This window comes from Podarcis muralis, chromosome 10 (genome assembly GCF_964188315.1).
Source record: "Podarcis muralis chromosome 10, rPodMur119.hap1.1, whole genome shotgun sequence".
Classification (NCBI taxonomy): Eukaryota; Metazoa; Chordata; class Lepidosauria; order Squamata; family Lacertidae; genus Podarcis; species Podarcis muralis.
Genome location: NC_135664.1, coordinates 64881840 through 64900227, shown reverse-complemented (window position 1 = coordinate 64900227; position 18388 = coordinate 64881840). Strand labels below are relative to the sequence as shown.

Here is an 18388-nt window from a genome sequence, read left to right as displayed (position 1 = left end):
TTCTACAGTTTAAAACACTCATTTAAACATCCTTAAAATATCAGTGACTTCGCTTCTTCTCTTTCCGTGGTTCATTTTGCATATCATAAATCCCTGCATATTTTACAAAAACTAAACCATTCAGGATTCCATTATTGCATCCATCAAAACTTGTTTACATTGTTGAATTTATCTTAATGCTGCCAATGTTTTCAAGTGTACGCAATTTCCCCCCATATATTCAATAAACGTTTTCCAATCTTCTCATTAGCAAAACATGTCTATCAAGTTCTACAAACTTGACATTATGGAAAAGTGCCATTTCTTCCCCTGCAATTTGTCAATGGCTGCCAGGGCCGAACAATTTCTCCTTGTGCTGTGACTTTATTTTAGCCTCTTAAATGGCTAGTTTCATACTTGACAGACTCGTTTGCAGTAGGTCTCTTTTATGGCTGGGTGGGAATTTGATCCCTGGTCTCCCAGGTCAGAGTCCAGAACTCTAACCACTACACTGCCACTGCCAATACACAAGAAGGCAATATTAGCAGGTGATATCAAAGCCAAACATTTGCAGTGTTGTAAAATCAGAAGGAACAGGAACCCCAGTGAAAACAGAAAATGGGATAAGTGAAATGGAGTGGAGAGGCTTCACATTATGGACAGATAAATTGCACCATTTTGTCACCGTTCTCACATTTACGCTTTCCGTTTTCCTCTTTAGAAGAGACATAACCCCAAAACCTGGAGAATACAAGCCTTTTTAAAATATATACAGACCTCCCCAACAAACGTTTCCGTACAGTCACCAGCTGGTGGCTGGTTGCCATCACAATCAGAACTCGTAGACAAGATGTTTTGCCACTTCACTAAATTTCATTTTCTTGTTAAATGTCTCTTCGAACATCCGGTTCTGTTTGGGAGTGAAATGGTTTTTCCAGTCGCCGACGGCACCTGGAGAATGAGCAATGGAAAAAATCAAAACAGCGCTCTGTCGCAGAGTCTGACTGCTCACTAAAGCCTGTTGCCTCTTCAGCTTCCAATGCCTCGTCCTTCTCCCAGTCTTCTGACCACTCATGGTAATCCCACCACCAAGCCCCTGGCTCTTAAGCCTTTTTCCCTTGGTCATTCCCCGGCTGGTTCCTCTCACCATTCCTCTTTTTCCAACCAATCCCTGTACAGATTGGATTGCTGCAGCTGCGTCCTGCCTTGCCGATCCTACATTGAGCAGTGGGTTGAGCTAGATGTCTTCCCAACTCTAAACATTTATTTATTTTTTGCTCCCTGATGCATTGTGCTCAGTGCTGACTACCTTCCACAGCCCCCAAGGCTCTTGCCAGCCCAGCCATGTTGCCGGAGCAAACTTTACCCTGGGACTGAACTTAGGACGTCCTATGTTAAAGGCTTCGCCTCTACCCGCTCCAGGTGAGGTTTTCTTCGGGCTGCCACCCTGTCAACCCTTTCACCTGTTCACAATGTACCCAACGTATTGCCTTGTTTTCTTCACTATGTCTGGCCTCTGTTTGGTTTCAGACACTTTGTCCTGCAATACTGGCTGGGTGGATTATATGAGTGTTGGCAAGCGGGAGAGAAGCAGGGAAATTAAGATAAGATAAGGGAGATAACAGACCGGGGAGGGGGGGCCTGGAGTCCTCATTCACCTGGAAAACGGCAGCCCCTGGGAGTAAACAGGATCCTATCTATAGCATCCCACCAGTTGGTTATTCTAGTGCTCCATAGGGCACGGCGAAAGGAAAATTGCTTGGAAACATGGCTATTTATGAGAAATGTGCACTAAATTGCTGGTTTCCATGAGGACATTTATTTATTCATTTTTTAAAAAATGCAAACGAGCGCAGCAGCAATGAAGTGGCCTGAACTTCAGGCTGGAGAAACAAGAGAGTGGGAGAAGCAGAAACGGACCAGTTTTGCTCTTCCCTCCTCCGCCTCCCCTTACCTTTTCGGAATACCAGCTTCCGGTTGGACGTGAGCGCGCAGACCGTGTGGTTCGGGTCGTTCTCCTTCTCCGTGTTGGTTTTCATCTCGCTGAACGAGGATTTCTTGCAGATCTCGTGGATTCTGCTCTCGCTGGTGTTGAGCGCCAGGAAAGCACTGACTTTCTTCACAACCTTTGGGAGGTCCTGGGAGACGAAAACAGCAGAGGATGGGGTGAGCTGCTGCAGGCACCTGCTCCATTGAAGTGAATGGGGAGCACACAAAACCGTAGCCATTTTTGTGCTTTTCGGCAAAGACTGGGCAGGGCTATGGGTGGTTTTATTTGGGGGGGGGGGGTAAAGCAGGCATGATTTTGCACCTGAATCATGGAAGAACCTGAGACAGTAATCCGATGAACCAAGGATGGCGAACCTGCAGACCTCTGGATTTTGCTAGAATACAATTCCCATCATCCTTGTGCATTGGCCAAGCTGACTGGGGAATAAAGGGAGTTGGGAGTCCAATAATACTTGGAGGACCACAGATTTCCCACTTCTCCTGTACAGAATTACCAGGAAGGAAGCACTGATGAACTCAGCTACTTCTTGGTTGTCATGCCTAAATAAAGATGAGCAGAACAGAAGCTTCCCACCCATCTTCCTGGTAGTGAAGCGCCCAAGCTCCGCTGGCAGCATTAACACAGGTGCTACCTTGCAAGGAAGGGATGTGGGTGGCGCTGTGGGTTAAACCACAGAGCCTAGGACTTGCTGATCAGAAGAACGGTGGTTCGAATCCCCGTGATGGGGTGAGCTCCCGTTGCTCGGTCCCTGCTCCTGCGCATCTAACAGTTCAAAAGCATGTCAAAATACAAGTAGATAAATAGGTACTGATCTGGCGGGAAGGTAAACGGTGTTTCCATGCGCTGTTCTGGTTCGCCAGAAGCGGCTTAGTCATGCTGGCCACATGACCCGGAAGCTGTACGCCAGCTCCCTCGGCCAATAAAGCGAGATGAGCGCCGCAACCCCAGAGTGGGTCACGACTGGACCTAATGGTCAGGGGTCCCTTTACCTTTATTCACCTTGCAAGGAGATATGAGTGGGGGAACAACTTAACATTCCACATTTATTCCCTCTCAGGATGCCATTGTTGGCATTTAATAAAGGACACCTGAGTTCAAATTCTTACTCAGCAAGAAAACTCACTTGGGTAACCTTTGGGGCTAACATACCTCGCAAGGTTGTTGTTCAGGTCAAAGTAACAAAAAGGTAAAGGAAAGGACCCCTGGACAGTTAAGTCCAGTCAAAGGCGACTATGGGGGTGCGGCGCTCATCTCGCTTTCAGGCCAAGGGAGCTGGTGTTTGTCCACAGACAGTTTTCCAGGTCATGTGGCCAGCATGACTCAACCACTTCTGGTGCAACGGGACGCCGTGGTGGAGGCCAGAGCGCACGGAAACGCTGTTTACCTTCCTGCTGCAGTGGTACCTATTTATCTACTTGTACTGGCGTGCTTTCGAACTGCTAGGTTAGCAGGAGCTGGGACAGAGCAACAGGATCTCACCCCGTTGTGCGGATTCAAACCACCGACCTTCTGATCAGCAAGCCCAAGAGGCTCAGTGGTTTAGACCACAGCACCACCTGCTCCCAATTCAGGTCAAATTAGAGGGAGGATCGCATATGTTACTCTGATCTTTTTTGGAGGAAAGGTAGAATAAACGTCTTAACTGTTTGCTACTTGAGCATCATAAATTTAACTTTCACAGGAATTTAGGAGTTTGCTGAGTTTAGATTTGCCTTGCTTTTCTCTTCCTACTTGGGGAAAAAAGCAGATTTTAGTCTTACCTGTTTCATATCTTCATAGAACAAGAACAGAGTGTTTTTGTCATCTGTGTGTTTCTCCCAGCTTAAGACATGGTCAAACCAGGATCCGCAGACAACTAGGAAGGGAGAGCAAAAATGAGATTATTATTGGAGGCATTTGCTTGGCCAGCGTTCAAATCCCCCACTCAGCCTAACCTACCTCACAGGGCTGTCATGAGCATAAAATGGGGCAGGGGAGAAAAATGGAGGAAAGGTTGAGTGTAAATGTAATAAAATAAATACATAAATTTCCATGAACTCTGCACAGCCAGAAGGATGGAGTGAAATTCTCACACAAGAGGAAGATAGGCCCTCCTAAAGATTATGTATAAAGGTAAATGTAAAGGTACCCCTGCCTGCACGGGCCAGTCTTGACAGACTCTAGGGTTGTGCGCCCATCTCACTTAAGAAGCCAGGGGCCAGCGCTGTCCGGAGACACTTCCGGGTCACGTGGCCAGCGTGACAAAGCTGCATCTGGCGAGCCAGCACAGCACACGGAAACGCCGTTTACCTTCCCGCCAGTAAGCGGTCCCTATTTATCTACTTGCACCCGGGGGTGCTTTCGAACTGCTAGGTTGGCAGGCGCTGGGACCGAGCAACGGGAGCGCAGCCCGCCGTGGGGATTCGAACCGCCGACCTTTCGATCGGCAAGCCCTAGGCGCTGAGGCTTTTACCCACAGCGCCACCCGCGTCCAAAAAAGATTATGTATAGCCACAGTCAAATTTTGGCTTCTTTCAGGCTGCCACCCATTCAGTACCCAGTCAGAGAGGTTGTGGGCGTCTGTTTGTCTCGAGAGACAATGGAGTGAACCTCTGAGGGTGAAGTCAAATTGCTGCATTGTCAGTGTGTATGGAGGTCTTGGGATACCCAGACGACAAGACTCCCCTCTCGACCTTGCTAATGTGATTCAAAGGAAAGCAGAGCAAGACGTTTGGCACCAGCTTGGCTGCAGAAGTTGCCGGAAGTAGGCGTACAAGGCGCCATCCAAAGTTCTAGTTATTTCCCGCTTGGATTACTGCAACACGCTCCACGTGGGGCTACCTTTGAAGGTGACACGGAAACTGCAATTAATCCAGAATGCGGCAGCTGGACTGGTGACTGGGAGTGGCTGCCGGGACCACATAACACTGGTCCAGAAAGACCTACATTGGCTCCCAGTACGTTTCCGGGGGGCAATTCAAAGTGTTGGTGCAGACCTTTAAAGCCCTAAACGGCCTCAGCCCAGTATACCTGAAGGAGCGCCTCCACCCCCATCGTTCTGCCCGGACACTGAGATCCAGTGCCGAGGGCCTTCTGGCGGTCCCCTCACTGCGAGAAGCAAACCTACAGGGAACCAGGCAGAGGGCCTTCTCGGTAGTGGCACCCACCCTGTGGAATGCCCTCCCACCAGATGTCAAGGAAATAAGCAGCTATCCTATTTTTAAAAGACATCTGAAGGCAGCCCTGTTTAGGGAAGCTTTTAATATTTAATGCTGTATTGTTTTTAACACTCAATTGGGAGCTGCCCAGAGTGTCTGGGGAAACTCAGCCAGATGGGCGGGGTATAAATAATAAATTCTTCTTCTTCTTCTTCTTCTTCTTCTTCTTCTTCTTCTTCTTCTTCTTCTTCTTCTTCGGGACTCTGCACCGGATTTGTGTAGGGTTTCTACTCCTTAGTCTTTTCTTTTCCTGAAGATATTCCACAAGGCAGTGGATGTTTGGGGTCAGGATTTCCTTCTCCTAGATGAGTTCTCTTCCCAGGTTGATGAGCCCAGTCTGCCCTTGACTTCCCTCTACGGCACGTGTAGAAACTGCCTTCTTGACGATTGGGTTTGCTATTGGTCTCGCCCACTCAATCCACCAGAGAGGAGAGACAGATAAAAATAAAAAGTCTTGTCCTATAGTCTAGGACAAGAGTGGGGAACATGTCACCTTCCAGATGTTGTTGGACTATAAGTCCCATTATCCATACTGTCTGGGCCAGATTGAAATCGTAGCACAGCAACATCCAGAGGGCCAAAGATTCCCTTGCCCTTTACACTTTCTCTGTTGCTGTAAACCAGTTACAGCAACCAGTCCTTCAGGCAAGAGTATGGAACCTGCAGCCTTCCAGATGCAATTGGACTACAACTCCCATCATCCCTTACCATTGGCTGGTGCTGATGTGAACTGGAGTTCAGCAGCATCTATAATAATAATATGGGCAGGGGTACAGTGGTACCTCAGGTTAAGAATTTAATTTGTTCTGGAGGTACATTCTTAACCTGACACTCTTCTTAACCTTAGGTACCACTTTAGCTAATGGGGCCTCCTGCTGCTGCCGTCGTGCAATTTCTGTTCTCATCCTGAAGCAAAGTTCTTAACCCGAGGTACTATTTCTGGGTTAGCGGAGCCTGTAATCTGAAGTGTCTATAACCTGAAGCGTCTATAACCTGAGGTACCACTGTACTATTGTTTCTGTTTGTACTTACGGCATGCATTTTTGTGTTTTTATATTGCAAACCACCCTGTGATCTTTGGGTGAAGGGCAGCATAGGAATTTAATAAATAAAAATAAACATTCCCCAACTCTGACTTAAATGGACCGGTTGTTTTATCCAGCTAAGTCCACTTATTGCATTTAAGTCAAATCAAGTCCACGATGGAACAAAAAGGAAGAAAGGAAGGCATTTCAAGTCACACTTCAAATTACTATTTTGATCCTTATCCTACAAATCACAGCATCAATTAGCGTTCCTTTGTTAATGACACCAATTCAATTTGTTGCTCGGTTGATCTTTGGATCTCCAGTTTTGTGGGAGCTTTTTTTTCTTTTTCTTTTTACAGCCATGCAGTAAAAGGATGTGACCAATGTTTTGATAACAGGAACCAGGGCCCCATGCCCTTGACCTCAGCCGAGGGTTAATGCTGCTACAATCAGAGTATCTGCATTGTGGTCTTCAGAACTTGGATCTGACATTCCAAAATAACCAACCTAAGGTAGGGGGATGGAAATGAGAGCTGGACCATAAAGAAGGCTGATTGCTGAAGAATGGATGCTTTTGAATTATGGTGCTGGAGGAGATTCTTGGACTGCAAGAAGATCAAACCTATCCATTCTGAAGGAAATCAGTCCTGAGTGCTCACTGGAAGGACAGATCCTGAAGCTGAGGCTCCAATACTTTGGCCACCTCATGAGAAGAGAAGACTCCCTGGAAAAGACCCTGATGTTGGGAAAGATGGAGGGCACAAGGAGAAGGGGACGACAGAGGACGAGATGGTTGGACAGTGTTCTCAAAGCTACCAGCATGAGTTTGACCAAACTGCGAGAGGCAGTGGAAGACAGGAGTGCCTGGCGTGCTCTGGTCCATGGGGTCAAGAAGAGTCGGACACGACTAACCAACAAAAGGTAGGGGGTTTCTACATATAAAAGTCCAAAAACCCTCTATGGACTTGGAGCTTCTGGGGAGCAAGCGGGAAACAGAAGCCAATAATCCAGCTGATGATCTCTTGGGAAAACAAGGAGCATAAGGATCACCTACTGGATCAGGCCAACGGCCCACCTGGTCTAGCATCCTGTTCTCACCTTGGCCAACCAGATGCCTCTGGGAAACCAGTTAGCAGGATCTGAGCACAAGAGCACTCGCTCCTCCAGAGGTTTCCAACAACCGGTCTTCAGAAGCATTTAACTTCCTCTCTCATTTGCAGCAATACAGCCAGCCACCACAGAGGGGAAATTTGTATTATTTTCACTTGGGGTTGTCACTATGCACTAGAATTTGCAAGGCGAGAGACAGGAAAGGTGCTATTCAGTCTTCTTACCGTCTCCTCTTAAGAACATCTCCAGGAAAACAGGCCAGGAATCGATGGTGGGGAGGTTTGGATTGTCTCTGTAATAATGATACATGGAAACCGCAATGTCTTTGGGGTTTCTGATGATGTAGATAGCCTGCAAACAAAGACAACACGTTAATAAGGCGGTGAAATCGAAAGGTGCCCTATTACCAATGGGAAGGCCAAGGGAAAGCTGCTCAGTTAGAGTGAATGGGGCATCGCCCACCACCACCCTCAATGCCCCACCTGCCTGCCTTCTTACAACCAGTCAGGGGGTAGATCTGCCTAACATTGACTATGGAGCCACCAATTCCTGGTCTCCCTAGCACCATGGCCCATAAGCGGCCCCGGGGGTCATTTAACCGGCCCCCAAGCAGCCCCCGAACCGAGCCACCCGCTCGGCGAGTCCCTGCGCACTGTGCTAACCAGCGCACCTAAGCGAGTTGCGGGGACTCGCTTTCGTGGCACCGCAAATCATGTCTGCACATGTACAGATGCTGGAAGTCGTGTTTGCACAGTTGTAGATGCCAGAAATCGTGGGGGTGCACGCAATCCGGCCCACGGAGGGATCTCCGCTGGAGTGAACCAGCCCAGGCAAGGTAAATCTTGCAGACCCCTGCCTTGCATCTGCCATATTGGTCCCAAGGCGCACCAGCCACCAGCTAGTGCTCAATATGATCTCTACACACACACACACACACACCCCAACCTTGTGTTGTTGGACTACAAGTCCCATCATCCCCAATCAATGACCACACTGGCAGGGGCTGATGGGAGTTGTAGTTCAAACCATTTGGAGAGCACCAGGTTGCCGAAGGCTATACTGACTAGCGGTGAGTTTTGGAGACTTGGAGCTGCCAGGAATTCATCTTGGGACTTCCTGCAAGGCAAAGTGTGAATTCTACTGCTGAGCTACTGTCTTCCCCCCAAATCACAGCAGAGATAAGTTTTATTCAATGCAGACCTGTTGAAACGATTAATCGTAGATAAGGGCTCATCCAGACTTCCTTTTGTACCACAAGTTGTGCATGCAGGCGCATGCTTCTCAGCGACAGGTCCAAGCATTTGGGGTTTTTCGTCCCACCAAGAAAGCCTACTGTTTATCACTGAATTGGAACAAATGTCAATCAGGGGTTTTGCGGGTTTATGTTTGTTCCGATTCAACTAATCCAGAATGCGGCAGCTAGACTGGTGACTGGGGGCGGCCGCCGAGACCATATAACACTGGTCCTGAAAGAACTACATTGGCTCCCAGTACGTTTCCGAGCACAATTCAAAGTGTTGGTGCTGACCTTTAAAGCCCTAAACGGCGTCGGTCCAGTATACCTGAAGGAGCGTCTCCACCCCCATCATTCTGCCCAGACGCTGAGGTCCAGCGCCGAGGGCCTTCTGGCAGTTCCCTCATTGCGAGAAGCAAAGCTACAGGGAACCAGGCAGAGGGCCTTTTCGGTAGTGGCGCCCGCCCTGTGGAACGCCCTTCCAGCAGATGTCAAAGCGATAAACAACTACCTGACATTCAGAAGACATCTTAAGGCAGCCCTGTTCAGGGAAGTTTTTAACGCGTGATTTTATTGTATTTTTGGTTTTTATGGAAGCCGCCCAGAGTGGCTGGGGAGGCCCAGCCAGATGGGCGGGGTATAAATAATAAATAATTATTATTATTATTATTATTATTATTATTATTATTATTATTATTATTCAGCAGTAAACAGCAGGTTTTTCCCAGGGAAAGCAGAGCGACCTGACTCAGACCCTGGAAAGCACAGGTGTGCGCCTACAAACCAGGGCACAAAATGAAGTATGGCTGAGCCCTTAGTCCTGATCATAGAATCATCGATTCATCGAATTGTAGAGTTGGAAGGGATCATGAGAAAAATCTAGTCCAGTGCCTCTTCTTCTCACCTCCACAGCACCCCATTGAATTCTGCCCCATTCCTTCCCAGCAAACATCTAGTCCAGCCCCCAGATCATTCATTTCAATGGGTCTACCCTGAGTAAAAAAGGGACACGGGTGGTGCTGTGTGTTAAACCACAGAGCCTAGCTAGGACTTGGTGATCCGAAGGTCGGCAGTTCGAATCCCCACGATGGGTTGAGCTCCCGTTGTTCTGTCCCTGCTCCTGCCAACCTAGCAGTTCGAAAGCACGTCAGAGTGCAAGTAGATAAATAGGTACCGCTCTGGCGGGAAGGTAAACTGCGTTTCCGTGCGCTGCTCTGGTTCGCCAGAAGCGGCTTAGTCATGCTGGCCACATGACCCGGAAGCTGTATGCCAGCTCCCTCGGCCAATAAAGCGGGATGAGCACCCCAGAGTCCCTTGAAGAGGCGCAGGCCCTGGTTGAGGGCCGAGACCCGAGGAATCTCATGCACTGCTCGGCAGAGTTTGGGGAGGCTTGTAAAAATATCATTTTGAGATCAAGATGCATAACCAGGGCTGCCTACCAGATTTCACTGGGAGGCTCATTCGGGAGCCTTTTTTTTTATTATTATTTCCTCCCCAGTGCCTGAAATAATACCCTGCCCATATCTCACCTTACATTGCTTGAGTTTAAAAGCGGGTGGCAGCATGCTGCCGTCCAAATGGGTTGGAATGATTCTCTTGCCTGAAAGACGGTCCAGTTGGTCCAGTCTGGAAAGATCTCCAAATTCAATCGGAGATGTTAAAGACACTCTGGGTGCATAGAGGTGCATGAGGATCTCGGCCAGCCAGTGAGTGCCTGAGAGAGAGGAGAAAAGAAAGGGGGGAAAGCATGAACAATACAGTGGTACCTCAGGTTAAGAACTTACCGTATTTTTTGCTCTATAAGACTCACTTTTTCCCTCCTAAAAAGTAAGGGGAAATGTGTGTGCGTCTTATGGAGCGAATGCAGGCTGCACAGCTATCCCAGAAGCCAGAACAGCAAGAGGGGTTGCTGCTTTCACTGCGCAGCGATCCCTCTTGCTGTTCTGGCTTCTGAGATTCAGAATATTTTTTTTCCTGTTTTCCTCCTCCAAAAACTAGGTGCTTCTTGTGGTCTGGTGCGTCTTATAGAGTGAAAAATACGGTAATTCGTTCCAGAGCTCCGTTCTTAACCTGAAACTGTTCTTAACCTGAAGCACCACTTTAGCTAATGGGGCCTCCCGCTGCCGCCGTGCCGCCAGAGCACGATTTCTGTTCTCATCCTGAAGCAAAGTTCTTAACCTGAGGTAATATTTCTGGGTTAGTGGAGTTAGTGGGTTAGTGGAGTAACCTGAAGCGTATGTAACCCAAAGTACCACTGTACTGGCAAAGTGTTGAATATATATGGCTTGATAAACTGGGTGATGGAGGTTATGTACACAGGAGGACCATAAACGGTCTTATTGCCAAGGATAAGAAATAATTGCCTCCAGATTGAGGCAGATTGAGGACAAGGAACCTTAGTGGGTTTATTTTGAAGATGCTCCTCTCTAAAGAGCAATGAAACCCGAAGTAAAAGGATGGGTTTTTTTGACTAACAACTTTGGATCTGGTCGATTTCATTTCTGAAGAAGAGAAGGGGAAAAATACTGAATGCTGGAATTTGCTCCACAAGAGAAAGAGAAAGAATTTTCCAGGGTCTTTGGTTTTTAAAGGGCTCCCTGTACATTTACTGATAGTGGGAGCTCATCCTGTCCTAACTGGGAAGGGATATGGTTCCTAAACGCACACACACACCCCTTGGGGCAGGAGTAGAGCATTCCTCAAACCGCAGTGCTTGTGAGGGTGCTCCTCAAAATTACTGTACAAAAGGAACCTTGCAAGTCACTTGCAATAGCTCAGAACTAGCAAGGGAGAGGTAGATCTGTCAGTTTCAGTTTCTATCCGTTTCTCATTTTCCCACTCTTTTGAGTTCAGTTCTCCACATCAATTTGCAATTTTTAAGCCTCACAGCAACCCCACCGCCGTGCCTCTCTTATCTGTGTGGCATGGTGGCTAATTTATTGTCTGGCACAGTTCTGCAGACAGTTCTGCATTTTCCCTTTGTATCCCAAATATTATCTAAATACTACTGTTTATTAGGGATGTGGGTGGTGCTGTGGGTTAAACCACAGAGCCGAGGACTTGCCGATCAGAAGGTCGGTGGTTCGAATCCCCGCGACGGGGTGAGCTCCCGTTGCAAGAAGATCAAACCCCTCCATTCTGAAGTAAATCAGCCCGGAGTGCTCACTGGAAGGACAGATCCTGAAGCTGAGGCTCCAATACTTTGGCCACCTCATGAGAAGAGAAGACTCCCTGGAAAAGACCCCGATGTTGGGAAAGATGGAGGGCACAAGGAGAAGGGGACGACAGAGGACGAGATGGTTGGACAGTGTTCTCGAAGCTACCAGCATGAGTTTGACCAAACTGTGGGAGGCAGTGGAAGACAGGAGTGCCTGGCGTGCTCTGGTCCATGGGGTCACAAAGAGTCGGACACGACTAAACGTCTAAACGACAACAACCTAGATACCTGTTCTCACAGTGGCCAGTGAGCTACTTATGGGAAGCTAATAATAATAATAATAATAATAATAATAATAATAATAATAATAATAATAGCAAATCCTGAGCGCACCAGCAATCTTTGTACCAGCAATGCTCAGAAACTGGGAAAGCATTGTGTCTCTGACCCAGTGGAAGTAGAGCGTTGTCATCATGGAGTCATTGATTGACTCTATGAACAAAGTTTGTTAATCGCTTCCGACAATTGACAGCGAGGCCAATGACTTGCATGATTAACTCATGAGTCCTTAAAGCTGCCCATTAGTGTTTGAGTTGATTAATTGCACACTTACTAAGCAATTAAGTCTTCCAGCTGACTAATCCAGTCATGCCAGGGGTTGGGGTGGGGAAGAAAGTCAAGTTTTTTAAAAACAACAACTTTTTCCTAGAGGATTCACAACAAATATAGATTCAATACCAAGGATACTTTGCCCATTAACTACCAGCCCTACTGGTCTCGTGATCCCACCATGAATCATCAAAAACCAGATCTGATTGAGACTTAGGGGGTACTCTCAAAGACAGCCAGTATTCCTGTAAACAGAACTATATAGGACTATATTATAAGAACTGTAACCTTAAGAACAGGTCTAACAACCTGCATTTTTCCTCCTCCCTCCCCATTCCTTTTTCCTCACATGCCGTGTATTTTAAATTGTAAGCGTGAGGCGTAGGGACTGTCTCGCTACTGATTCTTGTAAGTTGCACCGGGAAGGCTTTTTGGCAAAAGAGCGGCATGTAAATGCTTTAAATAAATAAACAAACGAGACCACCACAGCTCTCTCTGGTTTAGTTTTTGTATCGCTTCTCGGAGTCAAGCTTTCATGGGGGGTGGCGGCAGAAGAGCCAGCAGTTTATGGGGTACACCCTTAAGATTGTGGATCTCAATCCCCCTTCCTCTCTTCTCCGCTTCTCTCTCTCTCTCGCTCACGCAGAATTTCTTGTTCTAGTTAACTAAGCCTGGAATAAGAAGGCGTAGATTAGGATTCTTTCCCCATTCCGAATCAAGCGAGACTTTACCAGACTTTGGGTACGAAACCAAAAGGATGTCGTCTTCTCTAGCGTCAAACGTGTCCAGGGATTTCAAGAGCTCGGGAGAAGTCCTGATGGTGAAAGTGATGCCATTGAAAGTGTGCATGAGATCGTCTTCACTGCGCGACGACATCTGTCTTGGCGGGTGGTCTCAGTCGAACTGGACGCTTCTTCCCAAACCAGGAGAGAAGGAAACCTCTGGCCAGCTGAGTGATTATTAGCAGCGACTGAGCAAGAAAGAAGCTGGAAAAGACCCATTTATGCACTTTGTAACATCTCGAAGAGGCATTTGGGGGCTTATCTTTATGGATTACAATAAATGCAAAGGAACAGAAAGGTTATACAGATAAACAGCAAATCCGGGAGGTGGTTCACTGAAACTTGGCTTCTGGCACAGAAATGAGCGAAAACGCAACAGTGGAAAATAACCAGGATTGTAATTGCACAAATGATTGCGGTGCACTCATTAACAAATGGGGCTCTTGGTGTGAGTGGCGTGTTGTCTCAGGAGGTTAATGAGTTCCTAATGAGCCTGTGTGTGTGTGTGCGTGTGTGTCCTTAATAGCACCATAGCTCTGTAGAAATACACTGTGTTCTCTCCCGTCACAGTAAATCCTGAAGGAGGAAATGAAGTTGGAGAATTTGCGGTGCCCAGCGGCAAGCACACTCTCCTGCAGGGTTGTAGCTCGGTGGCACAGCGCCTGCTTTGGGTAGGCAGGTCGCAGGCTCAACCCCCAGCATCTCCAAGCCTGGAGAGATGCTGCCAGTCAGTGCAGACAGTATGGAGCTAGATGGACCCAATGGAGTCAATACAAAGCATTTTCCTAAGTTCAAAGGATGTAATTGCTGCCCATGATAGCACTGAGGGCAGATCTCAATGGAAAAAATAAGCAGCGTAGATAACTGAAGCTGCCAATTTTGCCCATCCCTAGTCAGCGAGGATAGGAGCCTACCCTCCAACATTTCTCTGATGAAAAGAAGGATGTCCTATTCTGTTGTTGTTGTTGTTGTTGTTGTTGTTGTTGTTGTTGTTGTTGTTGTTACGCCCATCTAACTGAGTTGCACCAGCTACTCTGGGCAGCTTCCAATATATATACAGTGGTACCTCGGGATGCGAATGGGGTCCGTTCCAGAGCCCCATTTGCATCCTGAACAGAATGTAAGACATGGCTGTGTGTCTGTGTGTGCGCGGGTTGTGTTTCGCCGCTTCAGCGCATGCGCGTGACATCATTTTGACCATCTGTGCATGCGCGAGCGGCAAACCCGGAAGTAATGCGCTCAGTTACTTCTGGGTCTCGCGGAGCACAATCCGAAAATACCACATTTTTCGCTCTATAAGACGCACTTTTCCCCTCCTAAAAAGTAAAGGGAAATGTGTGTGTGTCTTATGGAGTGAATGCAGGCTGCGCAGCTATCGCTGAAGCCAGAAGAGCAAGAGGGATCGGTGCACACCGATCCCTCTTGCTCTCCTGGCTTCAGTGATAGCCCCACAAAGCCTCTTGAGTGCAGCCGGAGTGCTCCTGCCTCTTCGCTCAAGAGGCTTTGCGTTGCTTTCTTGTTTCTTGTTTTCCTCCTCTAAAAACTAGGTGTGTCTTATGGTTGGGTGCATCTTATAGAGCAAAAAGTATGTTACTTATCCTGAAGCGTAGCACTGTGGGTTAAACCACAGAGCCTAGGACTTGCCAATCAGAAGGCTTGGCGGTTCGAATCCCTGCATTGGGGTGAGCTCCCGTTGCTTGGTCCCTGCTCCTGCCAACCTAGCAGTTCGAAAGCATGTCAAAGTGCAAGTAGATAAATAGGTACCACTCTGGCGGGAAGGTAAACGGCGTTTCCGTGCGCTGCTCTGGTTCGCCAGAAGTGGCTTAGTCATGCTGGCCACATGACCCAGAAGCTGTACGCCGGCTCCCTCGGCCAACACAAACATTTTAAAACTTCCCTATACAGGGCTGCCTTCATATGGCTCGGGGGTCAGATAACTCAATAGGGACTTCCTACCATCTCCTCCAACACTTCTCCAATGAAAATAGGGATATCCTTAGGAAAAGCGGGACATTCTGGGATCAAATCAGAAACCAGGATGACTTCTGTAAATTCAGGACTATCCCTAGAAAATAGGAAAACTTGGAGAGTCTGAAACACAACCTTTTAAGCAATGCTATTTCTCTAGAAAAAGAAGTGCAAGAATTCATCATGAACACCTCGCTTGTTAGAATGGCAATGGTGCCTACCTGAGAGGTGCTGGAACTGAGTTCCAGTGGGGGGAAAGCCCTGCTTTTAAGCCTACATTTCCTGGCACTTGCCCTGCAATTCCTCTCTTCCCTTCCAGTGAAGCAGGTTGTTGGTGCCCAAATCTGGGGGCCCCAGAAGGTAGGGTAAGCTTAGAAGTTGGGGCCAACGTCAAAAAGTTGGAGAAAGACTGATGGAAGGGCATTCAGTTCAATGAGATGTCTTCATCCTAATCAGACACTTGCTAATCTGCAATACTGCAATCATGCCACCGTGTTCCCATTAGTTTTGCATAATGTACTAAACGGAGGAGGAAATATGTGTGAAGTCCGAGATAAAGAACAGTAGCTTTACAATGCCAGGGCAATTTCACGTCTAGATTCAGGTGAATTCCATAAACTCCTCTTTCAGGAAGAAGGAGATTGTGTCCTTAAAACTGCACTAGGCCAGAATTTCCCAAATGTTAAGTTGTGGGTGAACATGGCAGACGACACGGCGATTCTTCAAACAGCTAGGCCAGAACAGAACTGAACTGAAGGGTTCAGCCAGTCTGCTTATATAGAGCTCCACTACAATGCAACTGTAACCATTTTCGGTAACTATCCAATCACTGAACGTCACTTTCAATCCCCTATTTGCATATGTGGACCTGAGTGAAAACTATCTACAGTACCCCCCTGCTGGCCCAGGGTGAGAACTTCAGTGTTGTTGTTGTTTTGTTGTTTAGTCGTTTAGTCGTGTCCGACTCTTCGTGACCCCATGGACCAGAGCATGCCAGGCACCTCTGTCCTCCACTACCTCCCGCAGTTTGGTCAAACTCATGCTGGTAACCTCGAAAACACTATCCAACCATCTCGTCCTCTGTTGCCCCCTTCTCCTTGTGCCCTCCATCTTTCCCAGCATCAGTGTCTTCTCCAGGGAGTCTTCTCTTCTCATGAGGTGGCCAAAGTACTGGAGCCTCAGCTTCACGATCTGTCCTTCCAGTGAGCACTCAGGGCTGATTTCCTGAAGAATGGATGTGTTTGATCTTCTTGCAGTCCATGGGACTCTCAAGAGTCTTCTCCAGCACCATAATTCAAAAGCATCAATTCTTCGGCGATCAGCCTTCTTTATGGTCCAGAGAACTTCAATACATAACACCAAGCCTTTGATATTGAGCCGTGCTTTAAAATAAATAAATAAATTGTAAGTATGCACCACTCTTCTACCCGAGACATTTTAAAATAAAATGGAGAGTATTCATTAAAGCAGAATCGGGGAACGTTCAGGACAACTCCTATGGGGGGCAATTCCCTTGTAGGGGTTCAACTATGGAGGTTTACATCAAATTCCCAATCAACCAGATTTTATTACAGGAAAGAGCCCAAAGAGTCTGCGAGAGCATTTCCATTAGGACACAAACTACATAGACAAATATACAGCATCTTTCCCAAAGGACCAGAGGAAACTGTTCATGTAGGCGACAACAACCGCTTGGATGTTACTAGCCCAGAGATCAAAGGAAGAGACAACCCAGACCAAAGAAGAATGGCAAACCAAGTTGAGGGACTATGCCGAAATGCCAAAACTAACTGGGAAGCTCAGCAACCAAGAAGACGAGAAATTTAAAAAAGAATGGGAAATGCTTATAACGTATATACAAAATTATTGTAAACAGGTCAAAACATTAGCAGGATTTTAAACACAATTGTAATGTAACATAACGTATAGATAACCTTTGTTGTTTAGTCGTGTCTGATTCTTCATGACCCCATGGACCACAGCACGCCAGGCACTCCTGTCTTCCACTGCCTCCCGCAGTTTGGTCAAACTCATGCTGGTAGCTTCGAGAACACTGTCCAACCACCTCGTCCTCTGTCGTCCCCTTCTCCTTGTGCCCTCCATCTTTCCCAACATCAGGGTCTTTTCCAGGGAGTCTTCTCTTCTCATGAGGTGGCCAAAGTATTGGAGCCTCAGCTTCAGGATCTGTCCTTCCAGTGAGCACTCAGGGCTGATTTCCTTAAGAATGGATACATTTGATCTTCTTGCAGTCCATGGGACTCTCAAGAGTCTCCTCCAGCACCATAATTCAAAAGCATCAATTCTTTGGCGATCAGCCTTCTTTATGGTCCAGCTCTCACTTCCATACATCACTACGGGGAAAACCATGGCTTTAAACTATACGGACCTTTGTTGGCAAGGTGATGTCTCTGCTTTTTAAGATGCTGTCTAGGTTTGTCATTGCTCTAAAAAACAACAACTGGAGAAGCATTGATATGCAATTGAAAAGAGGATCAATGGGACCCATGGAAGGGATGGGGGGAAGTCAGGAGATTCAGAGTAATCTCAATAATTAGATTCATAATTCATTTTGTTGTTGTATGTTTACGTTTAGGGAAATCAAATAAAAATTAGTTTTTTTTAAAAAATAAGACAAATACACAGCATCTTAGCTGTCCATCCAACCATTTCCTGCTACCCCAGCACTTACCATCTCACATCCAGCAGCAGTCCAGGAAATACAATTTACTCAATCCATTTTGTATTATACATGTCAGAACCCTACTTGTACTTTATAGGGAGCTAAAACAAAAAAAAAATTCCTTCCAGTAGCACCTTAAAGACCAACTAAGTTAGTTCTTGGTATGAGCTTTCGTGTGCATGCACACTTCTTCAGATACACTGAAACAGAAGTTGCCAGATCCTTCTATGTAGTGAGAAGGTGGGGAGGGGTATTACTCAGAGGGGGGTGGGAATGGGTGATTGGCAGATGGCTGTGATGAGCTTGTTGACGACTCTTAAGGACGGCAATAGGTCTTACAGGAGAAAGCAAGGGGTGAGAAGGTGAAAAATGGCTTTGTCATGTATAGTGAGATAAGAATCCAATGCCTTTGTTCAGGCCAGGTGTCTCCATGGTTTTAAGTTTGGTAATGATTTGCAATTCAGCAGCTTCTCTTTCCAGTCTATTTCTGAAATTCCTTTGTAGTAAAACAGCTACTTTGAGATCTTGTATAGAATGTCCTGGGAGATTGAAGTGTTCTCCTACTGGGAGAAGTGTTCTCCTATAGGGAGCTGTTTGTTCAATTTAACCGTCAGCCATCAGTTTCCCCTTTAT

The 18388-nt window shown here is 47.0% G+C and overlaps 1 protein-coding gene across 1 annotated transcript; it reads right to left on the bottom strand.

Moving 5' to 3' along the window:
• Positions 1-13324, bottom strand: LOC114605661 (sulfotransferase 6B1-like). Its single transcript, XM_028747128.2, has 6 exons — positions 13057-13324; positions 10089-10273; positions 7550-7676; positions 3751-3845; positions 1934-2117; positions 1-930 (listed from the first exon to the last, which is right to left on the bottom strand). Exons 1-6 carry the CDS (start codon positions 13199-13201, stop codon positions 812-814), a joined length of 855 nt encoding a protein of 284 aa, XP_028602961.1. The 5' UTR covers positions 13202-13324; the 3' UTR covers positions 1-811.
• Between the last annotated feature and the right edge of the window lie 5064 nt (positions 13325-18388).